Source organism: Polypterus senegalus, chromosome 4 (assembly GCF_016835505.1).
Source record: "Polypterus senegalus isolate Bchr_013 chromosome 4, ASM1683550v1, whole genome shotgun sequence".
Lineage (NCBI taxonomy): Eukaryota > Metazoa > Chordata > Cladistia > Polypteriformes > Polypteridae > Polypterus > Polypterus senegalus.
In genome coordinates, this window is record NC_053157.1 from 148278264 (window position 1) to 148298912 (window position 20649).

Below are 20649 nucleotides of genomic sequence, written 5' to 3' on the forward strand. Positions count from 1 at the left end.
GGGAGAAGGACCTTAGTCAGGGAGGTGACCAAGAACCCGATGGTCACTCTGTCAGAGCTCCTGAGGTCCTCTGTGGAGAGAGGAGAACCTTCTAGAAGGACAACCATCTCTGCAGCAATCCACCAATCAGGCCTGTATGGTAGAGTGGCCAGATGGAAGCCACTCCTTAGTAAAAGGCACATGGCAGCCCGCCTGGAGTTTGCCAAAAGGCACCTGAAGGACTCTCAGACCATGAGAAACAAAATTCCCTGGTCTGATGAGACAAAGATTGAACTCTTTGGTGTGAATGCCAGGCGTCACATTTGGAAGAAACCAGGCACCGCTCATCACAAGGCCAATACCATCCCTACAGTGAAGCATGGTGGTGGCAGCATCATGCTGTGGGGATGTTTTTCAGCGGCAAGAATTGGGAGACTAGTCAGGATAAAGGGAAAGATGACTGCAGCAATGTACAGAGACATCCTGGATGAAAACCTGCTCCAGAGCGCTCTTGACCTCAGACTGGGGTGACGGTTCATCTTTCAGCAGGACAACGACCCTAAGCAAACAGCCAAGATATCAAAGGAGTGGCTTCAGGACAACTCTGTGAATATCCTTGAGTGGCCCAGCCAGAGCCCAGACTTGAATCTGATTGAACATCTCTGGCGAGATCTTAAAATGGCTGTGCACCGACACTTCCCATCCAACCTGATGGAGCTTGAGAGGTGCTGCAAAGAGGAATGGGTGAAACTGGCCAAGGATAGGTGTGCCAAGCTTGTGGCATCATATTCAAAAAGACTTGAGGCTGTAATTGTGTATCGACAAAGTATTGAGCAAAGGCTGTGAATACTTATGTACATGTGATTTCTCAGTTTTTTTATTTTTAATAAATTTGCAAAAACCTCAAGTAAACTTTTTTCATGTTGTCATTATGAGGTGTTGTGTGTAGAATTCTGAGGAAAAAAATGAATTTAATCCATTTTGGAATAAGGCTGTAACATAACAAAATGTGGAAAAAGAGATACGCTGTGAATGCTTTCCGGATACACTGTACATAAAACATAGAATAACATGGTTTCCTCACACCTGTGTTTGATGCATGCACAGATTGTCAAATGTACAGGTTACTGTTTGGGATGGCAGTGTTCGTTTACTAAAATTATTATTGCAGTTTAGCATATCTTATATTGCAAGGATGGAAGTCATGGAGAAAATATGTGTAAAAACTTGTAGTGAAATTCCATGTGCTCACTGATTGCTAAAATATGTATTGATGTGCTGGCACCAACAATATAAAATGTGATAACTGACGATGTAGCTCTCTTCTGTAAACATTACGGTATTGAATGGTTGATATCTTGGGAAGAACTGCAGCTTTTCTCAACAGAGTGTTATGGAGTTCCAGAAACAAAATTGCACAATTATCTTTGAGTTCCCACTACCTCAGTGCCTTCTAAAAATGTATTTTCTACTTGTGACATAACTTTCAAAAGATTGTGAAAAAGTTTTGCTGGTTTTCCTAAATAAAAAAATGTAATCTAATGTTACTGATAGTTGAGTACCAGTTTACATTTGTTTATGTGTTTTATGGGTGAGATTAGTTTCATGCTAGCATTGAATAACATTTGATTGGTTTATAGTACATTTAATGTTCCGACAAAAATTAGACAGATATAAAAAGGGTGCAATTTTTAATTGCTGTGTTAAATTAATTTTCAGTTTATTAGATATTAATTAATATCAGCCAAACACTAATTGTTTATTTTGTTAACCTTTACAGATACCTGAATATCAAAATTAGCGTACCTTGCTTTACTGATTTTTGGTGGAACATTTACTCAGGGAAGATTATTTGGAATGAGAGAAAAGAATAGCTTGTGTAGGTAACTCCAAGAAATGGGACTTTGGGATTTTAAGATACTGTGTAAAGCCACAGAAAAAACTACAGTTGGGTTAGTAGTACCAGAGTTGCCCAATTGAGCATCGTACAGTACTGTTCACTGAAATGCCGCCACACATTTTATGAAACACATAAGAGTATAGTATGCAAATTTACTGAGAAATCAATTAGTACAGTTGGACAAGTTAATAAAAGAATACAACACTTATGCCTTCTAATGGAAGCTTGGAACTGACTTGTCTTCAAGGCTAAAGAACACTGCATTTTGAAAACAGTAGGCCTAAATGAGCATAGAAAAAACAAAAACAAAGTATAAGGTGGTGATTTTAGGGGAGGTAGTACTGAGAGAAACATTTCTAGAAAATACAAAGTGGTGGGATGTCATTGCCAAAGGAGCTAAGACTTTTGTTGCAAAACATAGACAACTAGATGACTGGCATAAGAAGATCTTAGTTGTTGCACAGAGTGAAACATTGTAATCAACGCAAACACACATTCTGGGAAGAGCTGGTGCTAAGAGCTTTGTTAAGTTTTATACAGGACGTTTGTAGAGGATTATGTATGTGACAGTGTAATTGAGCCAGCTGTCATGAGAGTGGCAACTGTGTTTTCAAATTTTTTGTAGTTTAATGATATGAGTGATGGAAGACTATTGAAGAGAAAGAATTACAAGAAGTCAGACAAGAGGTAATTAAAGCATTGCAAGGAGAAATAAGGGCAGACTCTGGTGGTGACAGGCACATTTTACAATAAAGTTTTGACTGGTTATACTGCTTATTATTATAATTCTGCTTACTGTCAAGTACATTACCAAGGAGGACAATGAAGACGTTATTCATCTATCTATCATATAGTACCTTTCATATCTATCAACCGTATTTAGCACCTTCAAATCTATCTCTCTGTCCATCGGTGTACCTAATGTCATGAACACTTATCAACTATGTCATTGATTTGTATTTATTTTTAATGAGAAAAGCTGTATTTATTTCACATGAAGTGCACACAAAAGTAAAAATGGGTCTAAATTAGTATTATTTTTTATTCTTTCTAACACAGTTAATATAACAATTAATATACTGTCCTAAGTTGTATATCCTTTAATCATTTAATATTAATATAAAGACAGTGATGAGCTTGTTTCAGTTGGTTTACATGCTTTAAACTAGTAATACTTTTTTATTTTTATTCTACACAGTTTCCACAGTTCAGTATTTGTATCTGGCATGCAAAATCATTGAATAAGAGGGGACAATTTAATAGAGAATCCATTAAATGTCTTTGTCAATTATGTTATTAACATTCAGAGGATCATCAAGGTTTGTCCCACTGTTGTCATCTGTAGGGAACAGAATAAAAAGCTCCTGGATAATTGTTAGATATGTGCTATATTAGCCAGATGTTCATCTTCAGAGAAAAAGGCAAAGAAATGAACTATATTACAGTACATTATTTTCAATGTTGTGGAGACAAACTAGAGCAAGAGATCAAAGATCAGGTAGTAGATCAGAATTTTCATTGGAAGTAACAAGAAACAAGTGTAGACATGACAGCAAGAGAGACAGAGAGAATGTATGTTCAGATAGGAAACTGCTTTAATTCGTTGTATTGAGGAGATGAAGTTACTTTGATTAAACAGGTCATGTCTTTATTGTATGTAATTCAGAAGGAAAATTGCTCTCCCCTTGCTGATGCCTTAAATCTTTAAATACCAGTCCTTGGTACAGTAGGCTCAATTTACAGATGGTTACTTGCACAACTATTAATAGTTCCAGAATTAAATGAGAATCATAAACCTGTTAAATTTATTGCAATAAGGCTGTCACTGGCTTACTGGATATTTTTCATATGTTATTTCAGTGCAGGCTCATAGCCTTATATTAAGAAGGCGTATTCACCTTTATTTGTTTATTCTTTATTTCCTAATATTAATTTTTCACATCATTTGTTGATCATAGTAGTTTTGGTATCCTCAAAAATAAAACAGATATTTCTAATGACAAACATGTTCTGAGATTTTGTCAGGTAAGGCAGACAGATGTTTCAATGTAACATAGTTATACTCAATAATCGTGGTGCTGGGAAGTGAGAATGTATTGATTGTTAATTAGTGTGATGAAATGTGTATATATATATATATATATATATATATATATACAGTATATATATATATATATATATATATATATATATATATATATATATATATATATATATATATAAAATAAATAAATAAAGTGTATATAATTAGATGATAAGCACTACAGTTCCCTTGATGCTTTCGGACAGGACAGATACGGGGACTGTGGGAGTGATGGGTGATTTTGTGAGTAGTTGGAATGAGTAATAAATGTGTATCGTATTCAGTAACCCATTTAAGTCTTGGCTTTGTTTTAATCAAGTAAGACCGAGGTGGCATGACAATTAGCATGTGCAAGTAAGAATTTCAGTGTACTCTATACACATGACTTAATGACCCTATAAACGTACAAATGTATGTTATACACTGAATGACCAAACGTATGTGGTTAGCCCTCCAAATTATTGAGTTCAGGTGTTTCAGCTGCACCCATTGTTAACATGTGCATAAAATCAAGCACGTAGCCATGCAGTCTGCATTAACATTGACAATAGAATGGGTAGTACTGAAGACCTCAGTGACTTTAAACATGGAATTGTCATGTGCTGTGCTGAAGTGCATAACATGTAAAAATCATCTATCTTCTATTCCATCACTCAAGAGACCTCCAAACTGCCCCTAGAATCAACATCAGCACAAGAACTGTGCATCTGAAGCCTCATGAAATGAATTTCCATAGCCACACAGCTTCACACTAGCCTAAGACCACTAAGCACAATGCCAAGTGTTGGCTGGGATGGTGTAAAGCACGTCATCTTTGGACTCTGGAGCAGTGGAAATGTGTTCTCTGAACTGGAGTGATGAATTATGCTTCACTATTTTGCAGTTTGATGGACTAATCTGTGCTTGTTGGATGCTAGGAGAACACTAATTTCTGGACTGCATAGTTCCTGCCTACTGTAAAGTTTGAAGGAGATGGGATAATGGTGTGTGTCTCTGTTTTTCATTGTTTGGGCTAGGCTCCTTGGTTCTAATAGAGGAGACTGTTAATATAACAGCATAAAAAGACTTTTTAGACTATTGTGAGCTTACAAGTTTGTGGAAACAGTTTGGGGAAGGCCTTTTTCTGTTCCAGTATGACTGTTCCCCAGTGCACAAAATCAGGTCCATAAACAATACAGTTTGGTTTAGAGAAACTCTCCAAAGAGGATATCAACTCTAATGAATAGCTTTATGGAAAATTGGAATGACAATTGAGATCTAGGTCTTCTCATCCAGCATCACTACCTGACCTCACAAATTCTCTGATGGCTGAATGGGCACAAAATCCCACAGAAACACTACAAAAGATTGTAAAAAGTCTGAACAGAAAAGTGAAAGCTGTTACAGCCAGAAATGTGGAGTCACTCCACATAAATGCCAATGGTTTTGCAATGGGCTGTCTAACAAACTCAAACATGTATGATAGTGAGGTTTCCTCAAACGTTTAACCATACTGTGTAGTTATATCAGTTTTGCTCAAAATCAGTCTCATTGTAGGCTCATGGCTTGTATTAACAATTTTTTATGCCAGAACGATTTTATAGCCCATTTATTCGGTTCAGGATTGTAAAGAGGCAGTGACTATCTTGTTATTCCTGGATGCAAAGTGAGAAACGACTCTGGATAGGGTGCCAGTCAATCTTCATTAGCTTCTTTTGTTTTGTAAATGTATCGATCAGCACAAGCACCAAGCAGCCTGCTGTCCCATTCCCCGCCTTGACGGAGCTCAGCTCAAGAAAAATGTTCTCCCAGCTCAAGCCAAAGCTCCTTATCTTCGTGTTAGGTGCCTGGAGTTGTATAGGGTAAATAATACAGTACATCATTATTTGGAATGCATGCATTTCATGTCTGTTCCATGTCTACAAAGATATGGGTAAGTGTAGGAAGAAAGGAAATATGAGAAATGCAAGAAATACTGAACACATACCTAAAACAGAAACATTTTCCATGTTATACTAATAATGATGAGAAATGTATAATGTGTGATGACTTTAGTCCAAATATCAAATAAACACATGCACTTTTATTCAAGAATATCACCAAAAAATAAAAAGCATTTGATTTACATGTGGCTGACCATATCACAGGCAGTTATAGCTAAGAGTTCTAATGAGCATGTGGCTATTATGTGATGCCTTAAATGAGTTTTCTGGCATTATATGTCAATTCGGCAAAGCCAACTTATTTCTGGTAGGAGCACATCAGGGACCATGCTGATTGAACTTATGTGACTTGTGTTTTATTTTTTTTTTTATTTTTTTTTTTCGTGTGTGTATGAATCATATACTGTAGTTTTAAACTTAAAAGACATATTAATCAATACATGAATTGAACATGTAATAGTAAATTATTGTAGTTGAATAACTAATTCGCTTTTTGCACTATTTGTTACTCATGAACTGAACAATAATATAGTAAACAATAAAAAATTGCATTTTATATTATTTAATTTTAGTTTTTGGAATTTCAGGACAAAATGCAACATTTTTCAAAGAAAAATGTAAGACAATAGTGAAGGCTAGTTGTGATTTTTTTTTAAAGTTTTGACACAATGCTTTATTTACTGGGCAATGTAGGATCTAAGAGGTGGGAGATGGATGGATATTGCATGATTAGTAAAAGACTTTTTTTTTCTTCCAACTTATAAATTTCAAATTTTTATTAAAGTAAGTATGGACGGATGTGTTACTAATGGCAAATATTGTTGTTGTCTTTTCAATTCAACAATTAATGTAGTGTCTTTTTTGAGGCAACATGTGAATGTGGACTGAATGATGTTTTTGAATGTCCACCTGTTTGTCTGTATGTTCTCTGTAGATTTTTTAATCTTTCTTTTACACACATATATATATATATATATATATAAATATATATATACATACACACACTACTTGTCAAAAGTTTTAGAAGAACTAAATTTTTCTAGTGTTTTTTACATTTAATCCGTTGAAATACAATGAATGACCTAAAATGGTGATAAGATAAGCAGTAAACTGACAGAGGTTTAAATTTAGAGTTTAACTTAGCAAAAACTGAAAAAAAGAAAATATCAGAATATTACAAATGGGCCTTCTTCAGGAAAAAATAATAGGTTACAACCTACAGATATCGACTTCAACCTGACCCCCCAAAGCACACACTTCCTTATCATAATGGGTTATCAGAAGGTACAGCACATATCCTAGCCAAATCAGGCATCAAAATAGCGCACAAGCCTACAAACACGCTGCACACAGTCCTTTTTAATACTAAATCAAGAGATCAGCAGCAGAGACACAGAAAGTGGTTTACAGCATATCATGTGATTTATGCCAAGCTGTATACAGGGGACAAACATCAAATACACTCACTACATGTACACAGGAACATCACAAAGCAGTCAGAAGAAAGGACCCCTGATCTCTGATTTACACTCATACAAGTTCAGCCAGACACACATTTAAATGCGACTTGGTGTAAGTAAAATTCAAGGCTAATACTAAAAGTGGCAAAGAACTTGCTGGCTATCCAATGAAAACACCATTAAGAGACATTTGGACCATAGTAAGACTTTATAACCGACACCCTCCAAACCACCTCATCAATTCAATACCCCCTCCCCCCTCCCCACCCACCACAACGCCGACATTCACCTCCTTATTTGCTGTGTATTGCCTTGGTTTCCTGTAAGTCTAATCATTTTCATCTGATAATGATTCCTGGTAGGAGTTGAAAGCTTAGGAATAAAAACTATTTAGGATATTTGATTAATTTTCTCCCTTTGTAGATTTCCAGCTACAAATATACAAACTGTATCACAGACCTTCGCTGCTATATATGATATATATATATATATATATGTATGTATGTATGTATGTATGTATGTGTGTGTGTGTGTATATTCTCTCTCTCTCTCTCTCTCTAAAGCTTCTTTAAAGTTTTAATTTTCCCTTGTGTCATTATCTATCTATCTATCTATCTATCTATCTATCTATCTATCTATCTATCTATCTATCTATCTATCTATCTATCTATCTATCTATCTAATGAGGACACAGGTAAATTGAATAAAGGATTGGGGTCACTTGGCACTGTTTAATATAATTTTCTAAAGGGTAAGTAACACTGTGTACATCATGTTCAGAACTGGCTGTAATATGGTACTGATTAAATCTCTTCCTGGGCATGGGTAATTTTTCTGGGTTATCAGACTATTCATGATGAAACAGGATCTCTTTTTATGGAAAGGCTAGTAGGTGGAGTCAGATAAAACATCTAAAGTTCTTCTTGCACTGCATTTGGGTAACAGTCATATTACACATGCACCCTATTTCACAAACCATTTCTGTGTCCCCTCTGTTTTGGTCCAGGAGAAAGATTACTCTTTCAACAATAGGAAACAGCATGATAGTTTTGCCCAAACCCATTTATGATTAGCACATCTAAGTTTATTTGAAGTTATGATATGGATGGTTCTGAATTTGTAAATGTACTGAAAAAAAAGAATTCCACATAAACATTTTTCAAAGAACATTATTGGTTGAAATCAGTCATGTACTGAATATCACAGTACTCTTGCATGATAACGTAAGAAACAGGACACTTTCAGTCCAGTTAGATTATTAGTTGGTTACTGCAGCACTTAATGATGGTGAGAAATGTGCTGTAGCTCTGTCACAAAAAACACTTAGAAACGTTGTGGTCATTCATTCTGTTTAGGTAAATAGACAGTATTTCCCATGGCACTTACAAAATGCCAATAATTAGCTAAAAGAATCTGAGAAAAATACAACATATCTGATTTTAATTTATTTCAGTCTAAGAGAGGATGAAGAAATCATTCTAAGTCTTAAATATCTGGCTATGAGTTTACGGGATTTATGTAATTTAAAATATTTCTAGCTAAGTTTTGAAGGTGAAAGATGAAGTCATTCCTTCATTAAATTTATGAACCTACATATTCCAGTATATCGTCATAGGGGTCAGAGCCTTTCCTAGACATGCTACAGTCGGTTTTATTGCACATCTACTTACAAATTGCAGAGTCACCAACCATCTTTCAGCAGCCTGCATGTCTTTAGAATTTAGGAGAAACCATAGTACTTGAAGAACACTCACATACATGAGGAGAAGATGCAGAATCCAAACGGTTTGTCACTAGCTCAAGATTTCTGCCCAAAGCAATGAAATTTTGAAACAACAATAAAGGCACCACCAAGGTTTAGCTGTGGGTTTTTGCAGGTTAGTTGATTGAATGAATGTTTCACTACAATGTAGAAATTGTGGACTGTTTATAGAAAGAATAATGGATGACTAAGTTAGGAACATTTTTTTCATTGTTTTTTTCTGTGTCCATTTCAAGTAAATCAATTTCCCTAAATGTATTAAAAGTTGTTAAGGATAGGGGTGGTTAATCAACACAGCTGAATATGCTGTTTCCTTAACCTTCATCAGAATAAGTGGAAGATGAAATTGTTAATTAAATTATTTTTAATGAGAATTTTAAAGAATTATAGAAGGCAATCAGACATACAGTGCTGTGTCTTTTTCAAATCAGATTTAATATGTCCACCCATACAGATAATAAAAAATGAGAACAATCACATTAATGAGTTCAGAGTGTTTGATATTTACAAAATATTAAGTATAAAAAGTATTAAATATAAAACACATTACACTGTATGAGATGGTATAAGTTTTTAGGTTTAGTTAAGGTAATGTGTATAGAGTACAGTGAAAGTCTTACTTGCCTGTGCTAATTATTATGCAATAAGTCACCATGATTAATGAATAAATGCATACATTCACAGAAAGTTTTGAAAGTATTAAGGTTCCTCATAGTTATAAGTACTGTAAATGTTTAAGTATTTTAAGCCTAAGATTAACTGATAATGAAGGACATGAAACAACAAATCTCTGAGACTGTAGATATTAGGATAATGCACTTCTAAGGATTTCTAGCTTAGGTCCATTTCCGTGTAGAGCTTGCAGTTGTCAGGTTTCTAAATATTTCATCTTGACAAAATCTTTGCATACATCTCAGTTTGGTATTGAAAAACAAAGAAAAACAGCAAGTTTTAGGAAAGGGAGTGAGTCACCTTGTGAAGCTTTAAATATGACCGAGGAACCTTTCATGTACAAATTAATTTGGCTCTTAGGCCAACGACAATAAAAATTAAACAGTGACACTTTCTGAAAAGAAATCCTCTGGGTTGTGTTTTGTAAGGCTTTGCCTGTGCATGCCCACATTTAGAAACTGTACAGTAGAGAGGACATCATTCTGCCTGCTAACACATACTTTACGGTACTTAAATGATTTTTTGACATGTAGACTTTGTATGAGAGATCCTGAGGGTGCTCAATTGTATTGCATAAAAACATTTTTAGCAGCAACTTTTGTATTATAAACCTCTTCTTTGTTATTAATAAGCAAACATAATTAACATTCTGAAACCATCTTAGTTCATTTAGAGTTGCAATGGTTGGAGCCTTTCCTGGCAGTATCACTGTATATGCAAGGCAAGAACAAACACTGGGTGCCAGTTCATCTCAGGGCACACATACAAAGACCCTAATCAAGCTATCCTCTTAAGTTTCTGGGATGTAGCAGAAAAGTGGGTGCACAGGTTAAAGCAATCCTATTTTACTTGTCGTCCTGGGTATGATGTTAATCTGCATCCAGCCATGCATGTAGGCCCTCCAACCTGCAAGGAAAAACCTAGGTGTTGGTGGCAGAATTGGCACTCCAGCCACCATAAAAAACCTCACACTGTTCCACACCATCTGAACTAGTGTGGTGCTGAGGTGTCACCCATTGCATGGCTGCACTTGTGTCCTAATCTGGGATCATGAAGTGGTGTGTCATGTGGTGTCTGCAACATGCTCTATCAGTGCATGCTCCTAATCTCTGTCTCTCTCTCTTTACTTGATATCAAGATTATTAAGAGGAATGATGTGTGTCAATTATCTGCAATGTAACATTCTAGCATTCTGACTTAAGTAAGAGTGATTTATTATTGGTTGATGTATATTCATATCCTGTGGAACATAATTCCAAGTGAAAAATATAGCCAAACGTTTAACACCCACCCCTGTCATAATGCTAATATTCTATATTTAAGTTGTTGTCTGTCATACATAAACCAGAACATTTTTAGACACATAATGAAAAGCACATATTTATAGGTGTACAGTTTCTGTCAAATCAATTCCACTTTTTTTTTGTGCAGCAATGAGAACAGGACAAGCACACTATGGCTGATAAAAAGTTATTCTATCTTCCATGTATCACTATCCTACAGGTTTACAGTCAGCTTAATACAATTGCACATGCTGGAGCTGATCACAATAAAATATCAGCTATAAAGTATTCTTGAATTGGTAAAGGATGAATTCCCCATTCTAGGCACTAAAAGAGAGATTATTTGCTAGGGTAGCTGCATGACTTGTAAATTCTTGTTTGAAAGCCTATGCAACAGTAACTCAGACCATGCCCCCTCTTCTAGGGCTGTTTTCGCTAAGCCTTGGCTCTGAACACATCTGAAAGCCTGCAAGCCAAGCTGAGTTCTGAGGCAGACCTGGGCACTTTAAAAGTGGATTAACAACCAACCCCTCTCCTGGACGCCACACACCAGGATGTTGAATACCATCCAGGTCCTGTGTTCCGACATCACCACCCTCTCTTTGGAAGCCAAGCAGTTTGCAAGTTATACTGAAGGTGATTTTATTTTCGGAAATAATTTAGAAATAAGTCAGTACATTTCATCAAAAGACACTTCATTGTAGTTGGCACAAGCAGGTTAAGGTCATTTTAAGAAACATAGTTGCACTTGACCTGTGCAATCAGTCAGTCATTGTAATCTTAATCAATGGCAATGCATACTTCTATATACAGAGAAATGCAAACGTTTATATTTTTGCACAATGTTTTATAAGGAAACAGAATATTTTTGCTTACAATAGTACAGTGATGAAACTTGAATCTGTAACCTTGCCAATCATACAATAATTATTTACATTCTCTCTCTCTACCTCTCCACACTATACATATATAGTGTGTATGTATTAGATAGATAGATAGATAGATAGATAGATAGATAGATAGATAGATAGATAGATAGATAGATATTTTATATATCTTTATATATCTTTATATATTATTAACTATCAAATATACTTTATTTATTATTTTTTTTTACATTGATTCAGTTTTTAGAATCCCTTATTATTAATGTTCTTTATATGGCTATATATATATATATAAGGAATTCTGAAAGTAAATCAATGTAACTATATATATATATATATATATATATATATATATATATATATATATATATATATATATACTACCAGTCAAAAGTTTTAGAACACCTCAGTTTTTCTTCAAGTTAAATTATTACTTTCAGAAGTATAGGCCTTTCATTTAGAGAAGTTGCAAAAACAGATCTAAGTGTCACTGAGTTCGATGTTCACAGTCCAAAGCCAATTGGAAACTGGAAGAGATCTGGCACACCCAAAATCACAACCAAATCAGAAGACAAGTTTCTGAGGGTCACCAATTTGCGTGAAAGGCGCTTCACAGCACATCAGTTTCAAGCACAGCTTAACAGTGGTTGAAAAAAGCTTGACTCAGTTTCTATTGTGAAGAGTAGTTCACAGATGGTATTTCAAGTCCCTATTTTGTCCTTTAAGGAATTGCTTTCTTACTTCCACTCGCCCTGTCAAACCTGCAGCACAAAGTCTCTTCCCCCCTCTCATTTCATTTGTAAATTTTGCTGTTTTCTTGCCATTATCACTGGGAAATTGTCCAAGTATTACTTGAGAGGGTGTAGTAACATAGTCAGTTCCTACTCTGCTTCAAGACAGATAGAGGGGTTTTAATCAGCAGAAATTGGGCCACTTGTGCAAATTGTTTGCTTAAACTTGCAAGGCTTAATTTACTTTAATTGCTGCAGAACATCTTTAATTTTTAACCTATTATATTAGTTGTCATCTGAAAAAGACCCTTTTGCAATATTCTGATATTTGTTTTTTTTAGTTTTTGCTAAAATAAAGTTTAAATATAAAACTCTGGCAATTTACTGCTTACCTTTTCACAGCCTAGGTCATTCATTGCATTTCAGCTTGTTAATTTGAAGAAAAACTGGAAAGATTGAGGTGTTTTAAAACATTTGACCAGTTGTGTGTGTGTGAATATATATATTTATATATATATATATATATATATATATATATATATATATATATATATATATATATATATCCATATATATCTCCATCCATTTTCTAAATCTACTTATCCGGAGCAGGCCTGTGGGGGACCCAGTTCCAGCAAGCATGTGGCATAAGGTAGGAACAATCACTAGACAGGGGACCAGGGTGAATACACACACTCAGACACATCAGTGCCAGTTTAGCATCACTAATTCACTTAATTTGCATGTTTTTGGATTGCGGGAGGAAACCAATGCACCCAGAGGGAACACACATGAACACATAGTACCGTGTATTTGAACCATACCACTCTATTTGCAAAGCAGTATATATATATATATATATATATATATATATATATACACATACATACACACATACTAGGGGGCGCCTCCAGCCCCCAACCCCCAGTTGCGGCCAGAATATTAGTAAAATCTATTAATGTACAAAAGAAAAATTATTATTTATTGGAGTCAAAATCACGAAATTCTATAAATATGTAAAAGAAAAATGTATTATTTAACAGAGTAAAAATCATGAAATGAGAATAAAATATTTATTCTCTCAGTGATTGGACTATTCCCATTAAACTGAGGTCCACTATGCTCGATGAGTATTTATAAGAGACTAAATAAACGATCCATTAATTTTAACTGACTTATAGACATTCTTATAGATAAAAAAACTTTTTTAAAATAATTACTCATTTAAATAACAGGAAAAATCACATGAAAAGTGGTATGCAGTGGGTCAAAATAACTCGACCGTCAGCTAATTAAATCACCTAAATACAAACATTGTTGTTATGAATAGATAATTTTTTTTAATAGTTTGTTCCTGTGAAAGAAAGTTTACTTGATCAAAAATTTATATTTTAGTTTATAATTTAAAAACAGAATAAGAATATGAAAATCTAACAACATCACATTAAAGTTCAAAGTTCAAACATATATATGTAGGTATTAAAATAAGCCCTATTTAAAGCGTGACAAAAAACGTGACACAAAATCGTTGCACTTTTAAGCCTAGGATTTTATATATATATATATACAGTGGAACCTCGGTATACGTCCTTAATTCGTTCCAGACCCTTTGACTTATACCAAACAGGACGTATACCAAACAAATATTTCCCATAAGAAATAATGGGAAAATGATTAATCCGTTCCCATGAAAAAAAAATCCTATTGCTATTGGCATATTATACATTGATGGGGTTGTATAAAATAATTGAAACACTGCTTAATACTAAAATACATAAATACAAAAGCAATTAGATGAAATAAATCAAAATTTTACCTCACTTTACTTTTTAATGACATCTTTGTTTTTCACAATCGTAGATACCGTCGTTCTCGGCAAACGGTATGCAACAGCCATGTCCCGGATACGCATGCCACCTTCATACTTTTCAACAATCAATTCAAATTTACATGAAAAAAACACAAAATCACATTGTGACAATGCAGGTTTGCTGTATGCTCCCATTTGCTGCTGGGGAGCCCTTGAACCCTACACCATCGGTAATGTGCCTCACTGCTAACCTCATCGGTAACAACAAAGCAACAAAGCAAGGGGATGGTGAAAAAGTGCAAAGTGCTTTTATTAAAACAATTAACAAAACAAGGTGTTCAAATTAAAGTGCAGTCTCCAAAGTTCCAATAAATAATCCATAAAATCAGAAGTGAAATGTGGAAGTTAAAAACAATAGAAAAAAGTATTCTTAAAAACAATGAAGTTAAAATAGAGCAGGAAGCATTCTTTTAAAAAAAAAAAACAAACCAAGAAGAAGCCCGGTGCCTTTTTACCTGGCAGCCCAACAGGGGAGTCGCCCTACTTGCAGCTGACGTTAACATTGCCTACTTCAACTACTTCGCTTGTCGCTCTCTCTCTCTCTCTCTCTCACTCACTCACTCAACCTCCCGTCTTTTTTTTCTTTTTTCTCCCCTTCAAGCCGACTCGCGCTTCTGTTTATCAAGATAAGCAGCCCCAGGAACAATCATGAATGCGGATGGTCCCTCACAAGTGCACTTTGGTGAAAAACGCCCACATCGCTAATCGCCCTGACAACCTTCAGCCACATAACCACTACGCCCCTCACCAAGCTGCGAGCGCGGTGAATATTTATTTTAAAGCTGGACTTTGACAGGAGCTGTGGACCCGCTATATCACACACGTGAAAGTTCACAGAGAGTTATAGCGAGGGTTGTTCACTGAATGCTAGCAACTGGCGCACTAACGCTTGTGGGCAGTCGTGGCTTTGTCTCGAGAGAGGTAAACAAGGTTAGCACGCGAGTCGTATTCCAAGCAAAGGTCGTATACCAAGCAAAATTTTTCGTGTCCAAACAGGACGTATACCAAGTTGGACTTATTCCAAAGCAGACGTATACCAAGGTACCACTGTATATATATATATATATATATATATATATACATACAGTATATATATATAAACACACACAATGTATACATGCATATATATTTATTATATTTATGTGTGTATTGTATGCTTACTAAACATAAATATGAATAATAACACATACACAAAAATCTGTGACAGAGTTGCATTATTTATTAATGTATTGTATTTGAGTGCACCCTGTGATTTACTAGTGTCCCTTCCAAGGTCGGTTCCTACTTTGCACCCAGTGCTGTGAGCTATATCACCAACCTCTTGGAAATCTAGACTGGATAAGCATATTAGAAGATGGATGGATGAACAATGTAATACTATGTTTTATTGGCTAACACTGAAAAGCAATTTATATTTGTTATTCACATGGAATTATTTAATGGACCTTTGTTTTACTGAAGGTCATACAGTAGGTCAGTGGTAGGATTGGAACCTGTGACTTGAACTCCTACTCATAAGCTAGTCCCCTACATGCCTTACTTGTAATTAAGCATTTGTGAAGGATTGACTAACCATGCTGTTATAATGGAGGATGATCTACTGATCAATTAGCAGTCCTTTGGCAATGTTAAGAGGATTAATGCCTGCATAATGTAACATTAGAGCACAGAATAAGCTCTGGCATTGGTATTTTCAGCAATCACTATTAAAGATGTGGTCACAATGTTAATCTTGCTACCTGGTAGTTTTTTCCTTAAGTGTATCAAGTGTTACTGTTTTTACATCTTTTAAAGTTAAGTTTGAAATTGTGTTTTTTTTTTTCCAGTGCTTTTAATGGTGTAACTAAAATTATACCAATAATTCAGATTGTCTGGTTTAACTCTCACTTTGCTGTTAATTCTACATGAAGCTGGCTCCTTTTTAGAGTCATAGATGTATAGAGATTTTGAAGCAATTTTTATTTCTAAAAATGATTCAGATGTTGTTGTTAGTGACCTTTCAGTAAGATATGAAAAGCAAGAGCTACTTTGTTTCACACTTGTATCATACTAATGACATATGGGCAAAGTGTGAGGGTAAAGGAATAGTCACTGTCTTTCATATGCTGAAATCATACTGTGTTTTCTGTGTTAGCTTTTCATTATTGCTTTAATTGCTCTAATTTTTATTTTTTTTCTTTAGGGTTTCCATTTCAGATATCTTTATTATGACCTTTATAATTGTCCATAGACGTCAATATAATACTCCATTATAATGACCTTTATTATGTTAACCTCTTTTGTTAGTCATTTTGCATAAAGGCATCTGCTAAGTGAATAAATGTATAATTGTTCTGAAGTAAAGCTGCCAAAGTTTTAAAATTGCATAAGCAAAATTCTCTTTTGTTAAAATGAGTTGTGATCAGCTCGACGGTACCAAATCTCCAGCCAAGCACTGTTTATGTGGAGTTTGAGCTTCTTTAATTTGTCTGCATAGGCTTTCTTTGTTTACCCCAGTTTTATGCACATTATCCTATAATCAGTGTCTGCATGTGAATATGCCCTGCAGTGGACTAGTATCCCATTTTACTGTGGTTCTTGCCTTAGACCTCATGATGTCAGAATTGACTCCTGCTCCCCACACCTCTGTTTTGATTAAACCAGTTCACAAACTGGATGGATATGTAAACTGAGTTGAAAATATTCAGAAAAAGTATGAGGGATTTATGAAATTTTCTACTTTTCATAATTTCAGAAAGACACAGTTTATTTTGTTGCCCTACTTATTTGCAGGAGCAGTTAAAGGAAAAGCTGATAGAAAATTAAATACATGTCAGAATGTAGAAAGCATTGGGAAGTTACATAAGGAATTAAAATCCTTAACCATGACAAATGGTCAGTAAAGAGAAAGAAATGTTTCTGGTGAGAGCAACAGTTAGAAGCTGAAATCAAACTTAGCTTTTTTTTTTAAACATTCCCAAAAATACTGGTATAATACACAGAAAAATATAATCCCTTGTTGCAGATCTGAATTCAAGTCAAGTTTGCAAATGTATGCATTGTGTAATATTTATGTGCGTTGGCTAACTGTTTTTGAAGGTTGGAGTCCTTTTAATTTTTGTTCATTTATTTCATTAAAGAGACAAATGTTACATTTTTGTTCATTAAGTACTTTCCAACATACCTGGATTTGCTCAGGTATATTTGTAGAATGGTTTAAGGAAAGAAAGCAAAGGTTTGTGTGCGTGTGTTTTTTTTTTTTATATGGTGATCCTGTTGTTGCTGCTAGCTGGCCCATCCACCTTCCATACTGTCACTCTATCAATGTCTCTGCTTTCTTGAGTCAAGAATTTGTTCATTATGGGTCTGATTGGATTTCAGAATTTTGGTAACTCCTTTCTAATTTGTAACCATGAACTCTGTCCTGTTAGACTCATACTTTGACCCTCACTCAGCACTTCCCTTTTATAAAGAAAGATACTCCTTTTTATATTACAGTAGATAGAAGTAGAACATGGTGTTGCCAAGGTAAGTGCTGTTAAGCTCTGATCGTTTTGTCTGCTGGCCTGGCTTCTGTCTGTTTACAAGTTTCACTTGCTTTGAGCCAGTAGGTGACACTGCTGCGCAAACTGTAGTACACAGGAAAAAAAAAACAGTGGAATCCTGAGGGTCAGCATTTTGTGTTTCAAAGTAGGCTGTCTTGTCCATATAGTCTTAGAGAACAAATATACAAAATTTGGCCTAGATTGGTCAAAAGGTATAGGATTGAATAGGTAACAAACAGACAGACAGACAGACAGAAATTCTATATATAATTATGTATGTGCGTATACTGTATATAATATATTGTTATGGAACCCAGGAGAATCAGCGAGCCCTAAAACCCCTGAACATGAACACACAGTGAGTCCCGGGTTGAAATAACAGAAGGTTTATTAAATTCACCTCCACAAAGTAACAAAAGCACAAAGACAGGTTGTCTCTCTCCAGAAAACATAATTCTTCTTCCTAATTCCTCTCACCACTGCACTGCCCACTTCCTTTCGAGTGTTGCACACGTCCTCCCAGCTTCGACTCACTTTGACAAGGGAATGTGGTCCCTCTTATTAAGGACCCACTAGTACTTTCAGTGCTAGGGCCACTGCTCGATGGAAGTACTTCCAGGTCATACGGAAGTCTCATTTTAGGAAGCTCATTTCCCTGCAGCCCCCTCCTTACAGCACCCATAGTCTCCAGCAGGGCTGTATTGCTGGACTCCCATCTCCCAGCATTCCCTGCTGGTTCCCAAATAGGCACCAATGCATTCTGGAGGAATATCACATCCCCTGCAGTGTCTTCTGATGGGCTGTCCGTCCCTCCACTCCGGCCGTCACTTCCCGGTCTGGCTCCTTCTTTTCTATTGGTCGGGATGCCCATCTGCCTCCCGTCCGGGTAAGGAACCATTCCTTTGAGTGGTCGGGATGCCTGTCCAGCCCGTGTGGCATTCTCTATAGATATATAATATATATATACAGTGATCCCTCGATATATATTGCGCTTCGACTTTCGCGGCTTCACTCCATCGCGGATTTTAAATGTAAGCATATCTAAATATATATCACGGATTTTTCGCTGGTTCGCGGATTTCTGCGGACAATGGGTCTTTCAATTTATGTTACATGCTTCCTCAGTTTGTTTGCCCAGTTGATTTCATACAAGGGACGCTATTGGCGGATGGCTGAGAAGCTACCCAATCAGAGCATGTATTACATATTAAATAAAACTCCTCAATGATATACGATATGCATCCCGTGTGGTGCTTCGCACACTTAAAAGCTCTAACAGCCCGTATTGATTTTTCATTGTTTGCTTTTCATTGTCTCTCATTCTCTCTGAGAAATACAGGCAGATACTTATCCATCATGCAATACCATCAGGGAGGCGTATGATTGGCCCCATTATCTGCTTCTGACGGAGGGGTTGTGAGCAGAGGGGCTGTTTGCACAGTGGCTGTTTGCTTAGAAGATACGGACATGCCTGTAAAAAAATGCTGAAAGGCTACCTTCACATTGATCCCTTCATTGCGCCGCTTTATCGTGGTGCTTGCATACTTAAAAGCGCAACAGCCCTATTGATTTTTGATTGTTTACTTTACTCTCTCTCTGACATTCTCGGCTCCTGACGCGCACCTTGAAGAGGAAGATATGTTTGCATTCTTTTAATTGTGAGAAAGAACTGTCATCTCTGTCTTGTCATGGAGCACAGTTTAAACTTTTGACTAAAGGGTGTTATTTCATGTCTAGAGGGCTCTAATAATGTTAAAAAACGTATTTAGAAGGTCGTAAACAGGTTTTCAATGCTCTAACTGCGAAAATATTAAATTTATCAATAAAGAATCCTACTTCTTGGAAATTCATTTATCTGTCTGGAGCAGATCAACCTCTATAAACGAGGGTTTACTGTATAACTGTGCGGAGAATATTTATAAACAGTGTGGCAGAGTTTCTAAGAGCTTAAAATATATAAAAATAACCATACAAACATATGGTTTCTACTTCGCGGATTTTCACCTATCGCGGGGAGTTCTGGAACGCAACCCCCGTGATCGAGGAGGGATTACTGTATATATATTATATAGCGACAGTGAGTCAAATTAAAAAATAGGTATGATAATAAAACATAATGACATCTGTTCATAAAATACATGTTTTTAATAACATTTTCAAATAGCATGAAGTTAAAAACAGGCAATTTGGAGTTCACATTTGGTTTGAATGACTCACTATATGAGATCATGGTTGGACTTTAATGGTCAAGATAGGAGATTTGATTTAAATGTAAATCTCACTGAGACATTCTGCCTGTCCATCAATATATATCCACTTTAACATGATGGATGGCTGTTAATTACATTTAAACATCATTTAAAGTGTGCCAAGAGACCAGGATGTAATGTTCATTGCATATAATTATTAATGTATGACATCTTGGGCCCCATGATGGCACAAAATGCAGCTTGCAGCCACTTTTTCACTTCTTCATTAAACTTGCAGTTGTTCCCATACATTTTCTTTTGGGTGGCGTCTTTGAAAGCTCTAAAGATGTGAAATTACTTTTTCACCCACCTGTGAATGTATATTAA

The 20649-nt window shown here is 35.7% G+C and overlaps 1 protein-coding gene across 2 annotated transcripts in view; it reads left to right on the top strand.

Annotated features, from left to right (window-relative positions):
- Positions 1 to 20649, top strand: part of LOC120527714 (serine/threonine-protein phosphatase 2A 55 kDa regulatory subunit B gamma isoform) — a 272015-nt gene that overhangs the window by 77951 nt on the left and 173415 nt on the right. Inside the window, exon 2 of one of the 2 annotated variants that reach the window (XM_039751451.1) lies at positions 11486 to 11697. The exons of the other annotated variant lie outside the window; for it this stretch is intronic. Coding sequence (XP_039607385.1) covers positions 11616 to 11697 — 82 coding nt within the window. The 5' untranslated portion in view covers positions 11486 to 11615. The remainder of the gene's footprint in view (positions 1 to 11485; positions 11698 to 20649) is intronic. 2 annotated transcript variants of the gene reach the window in all.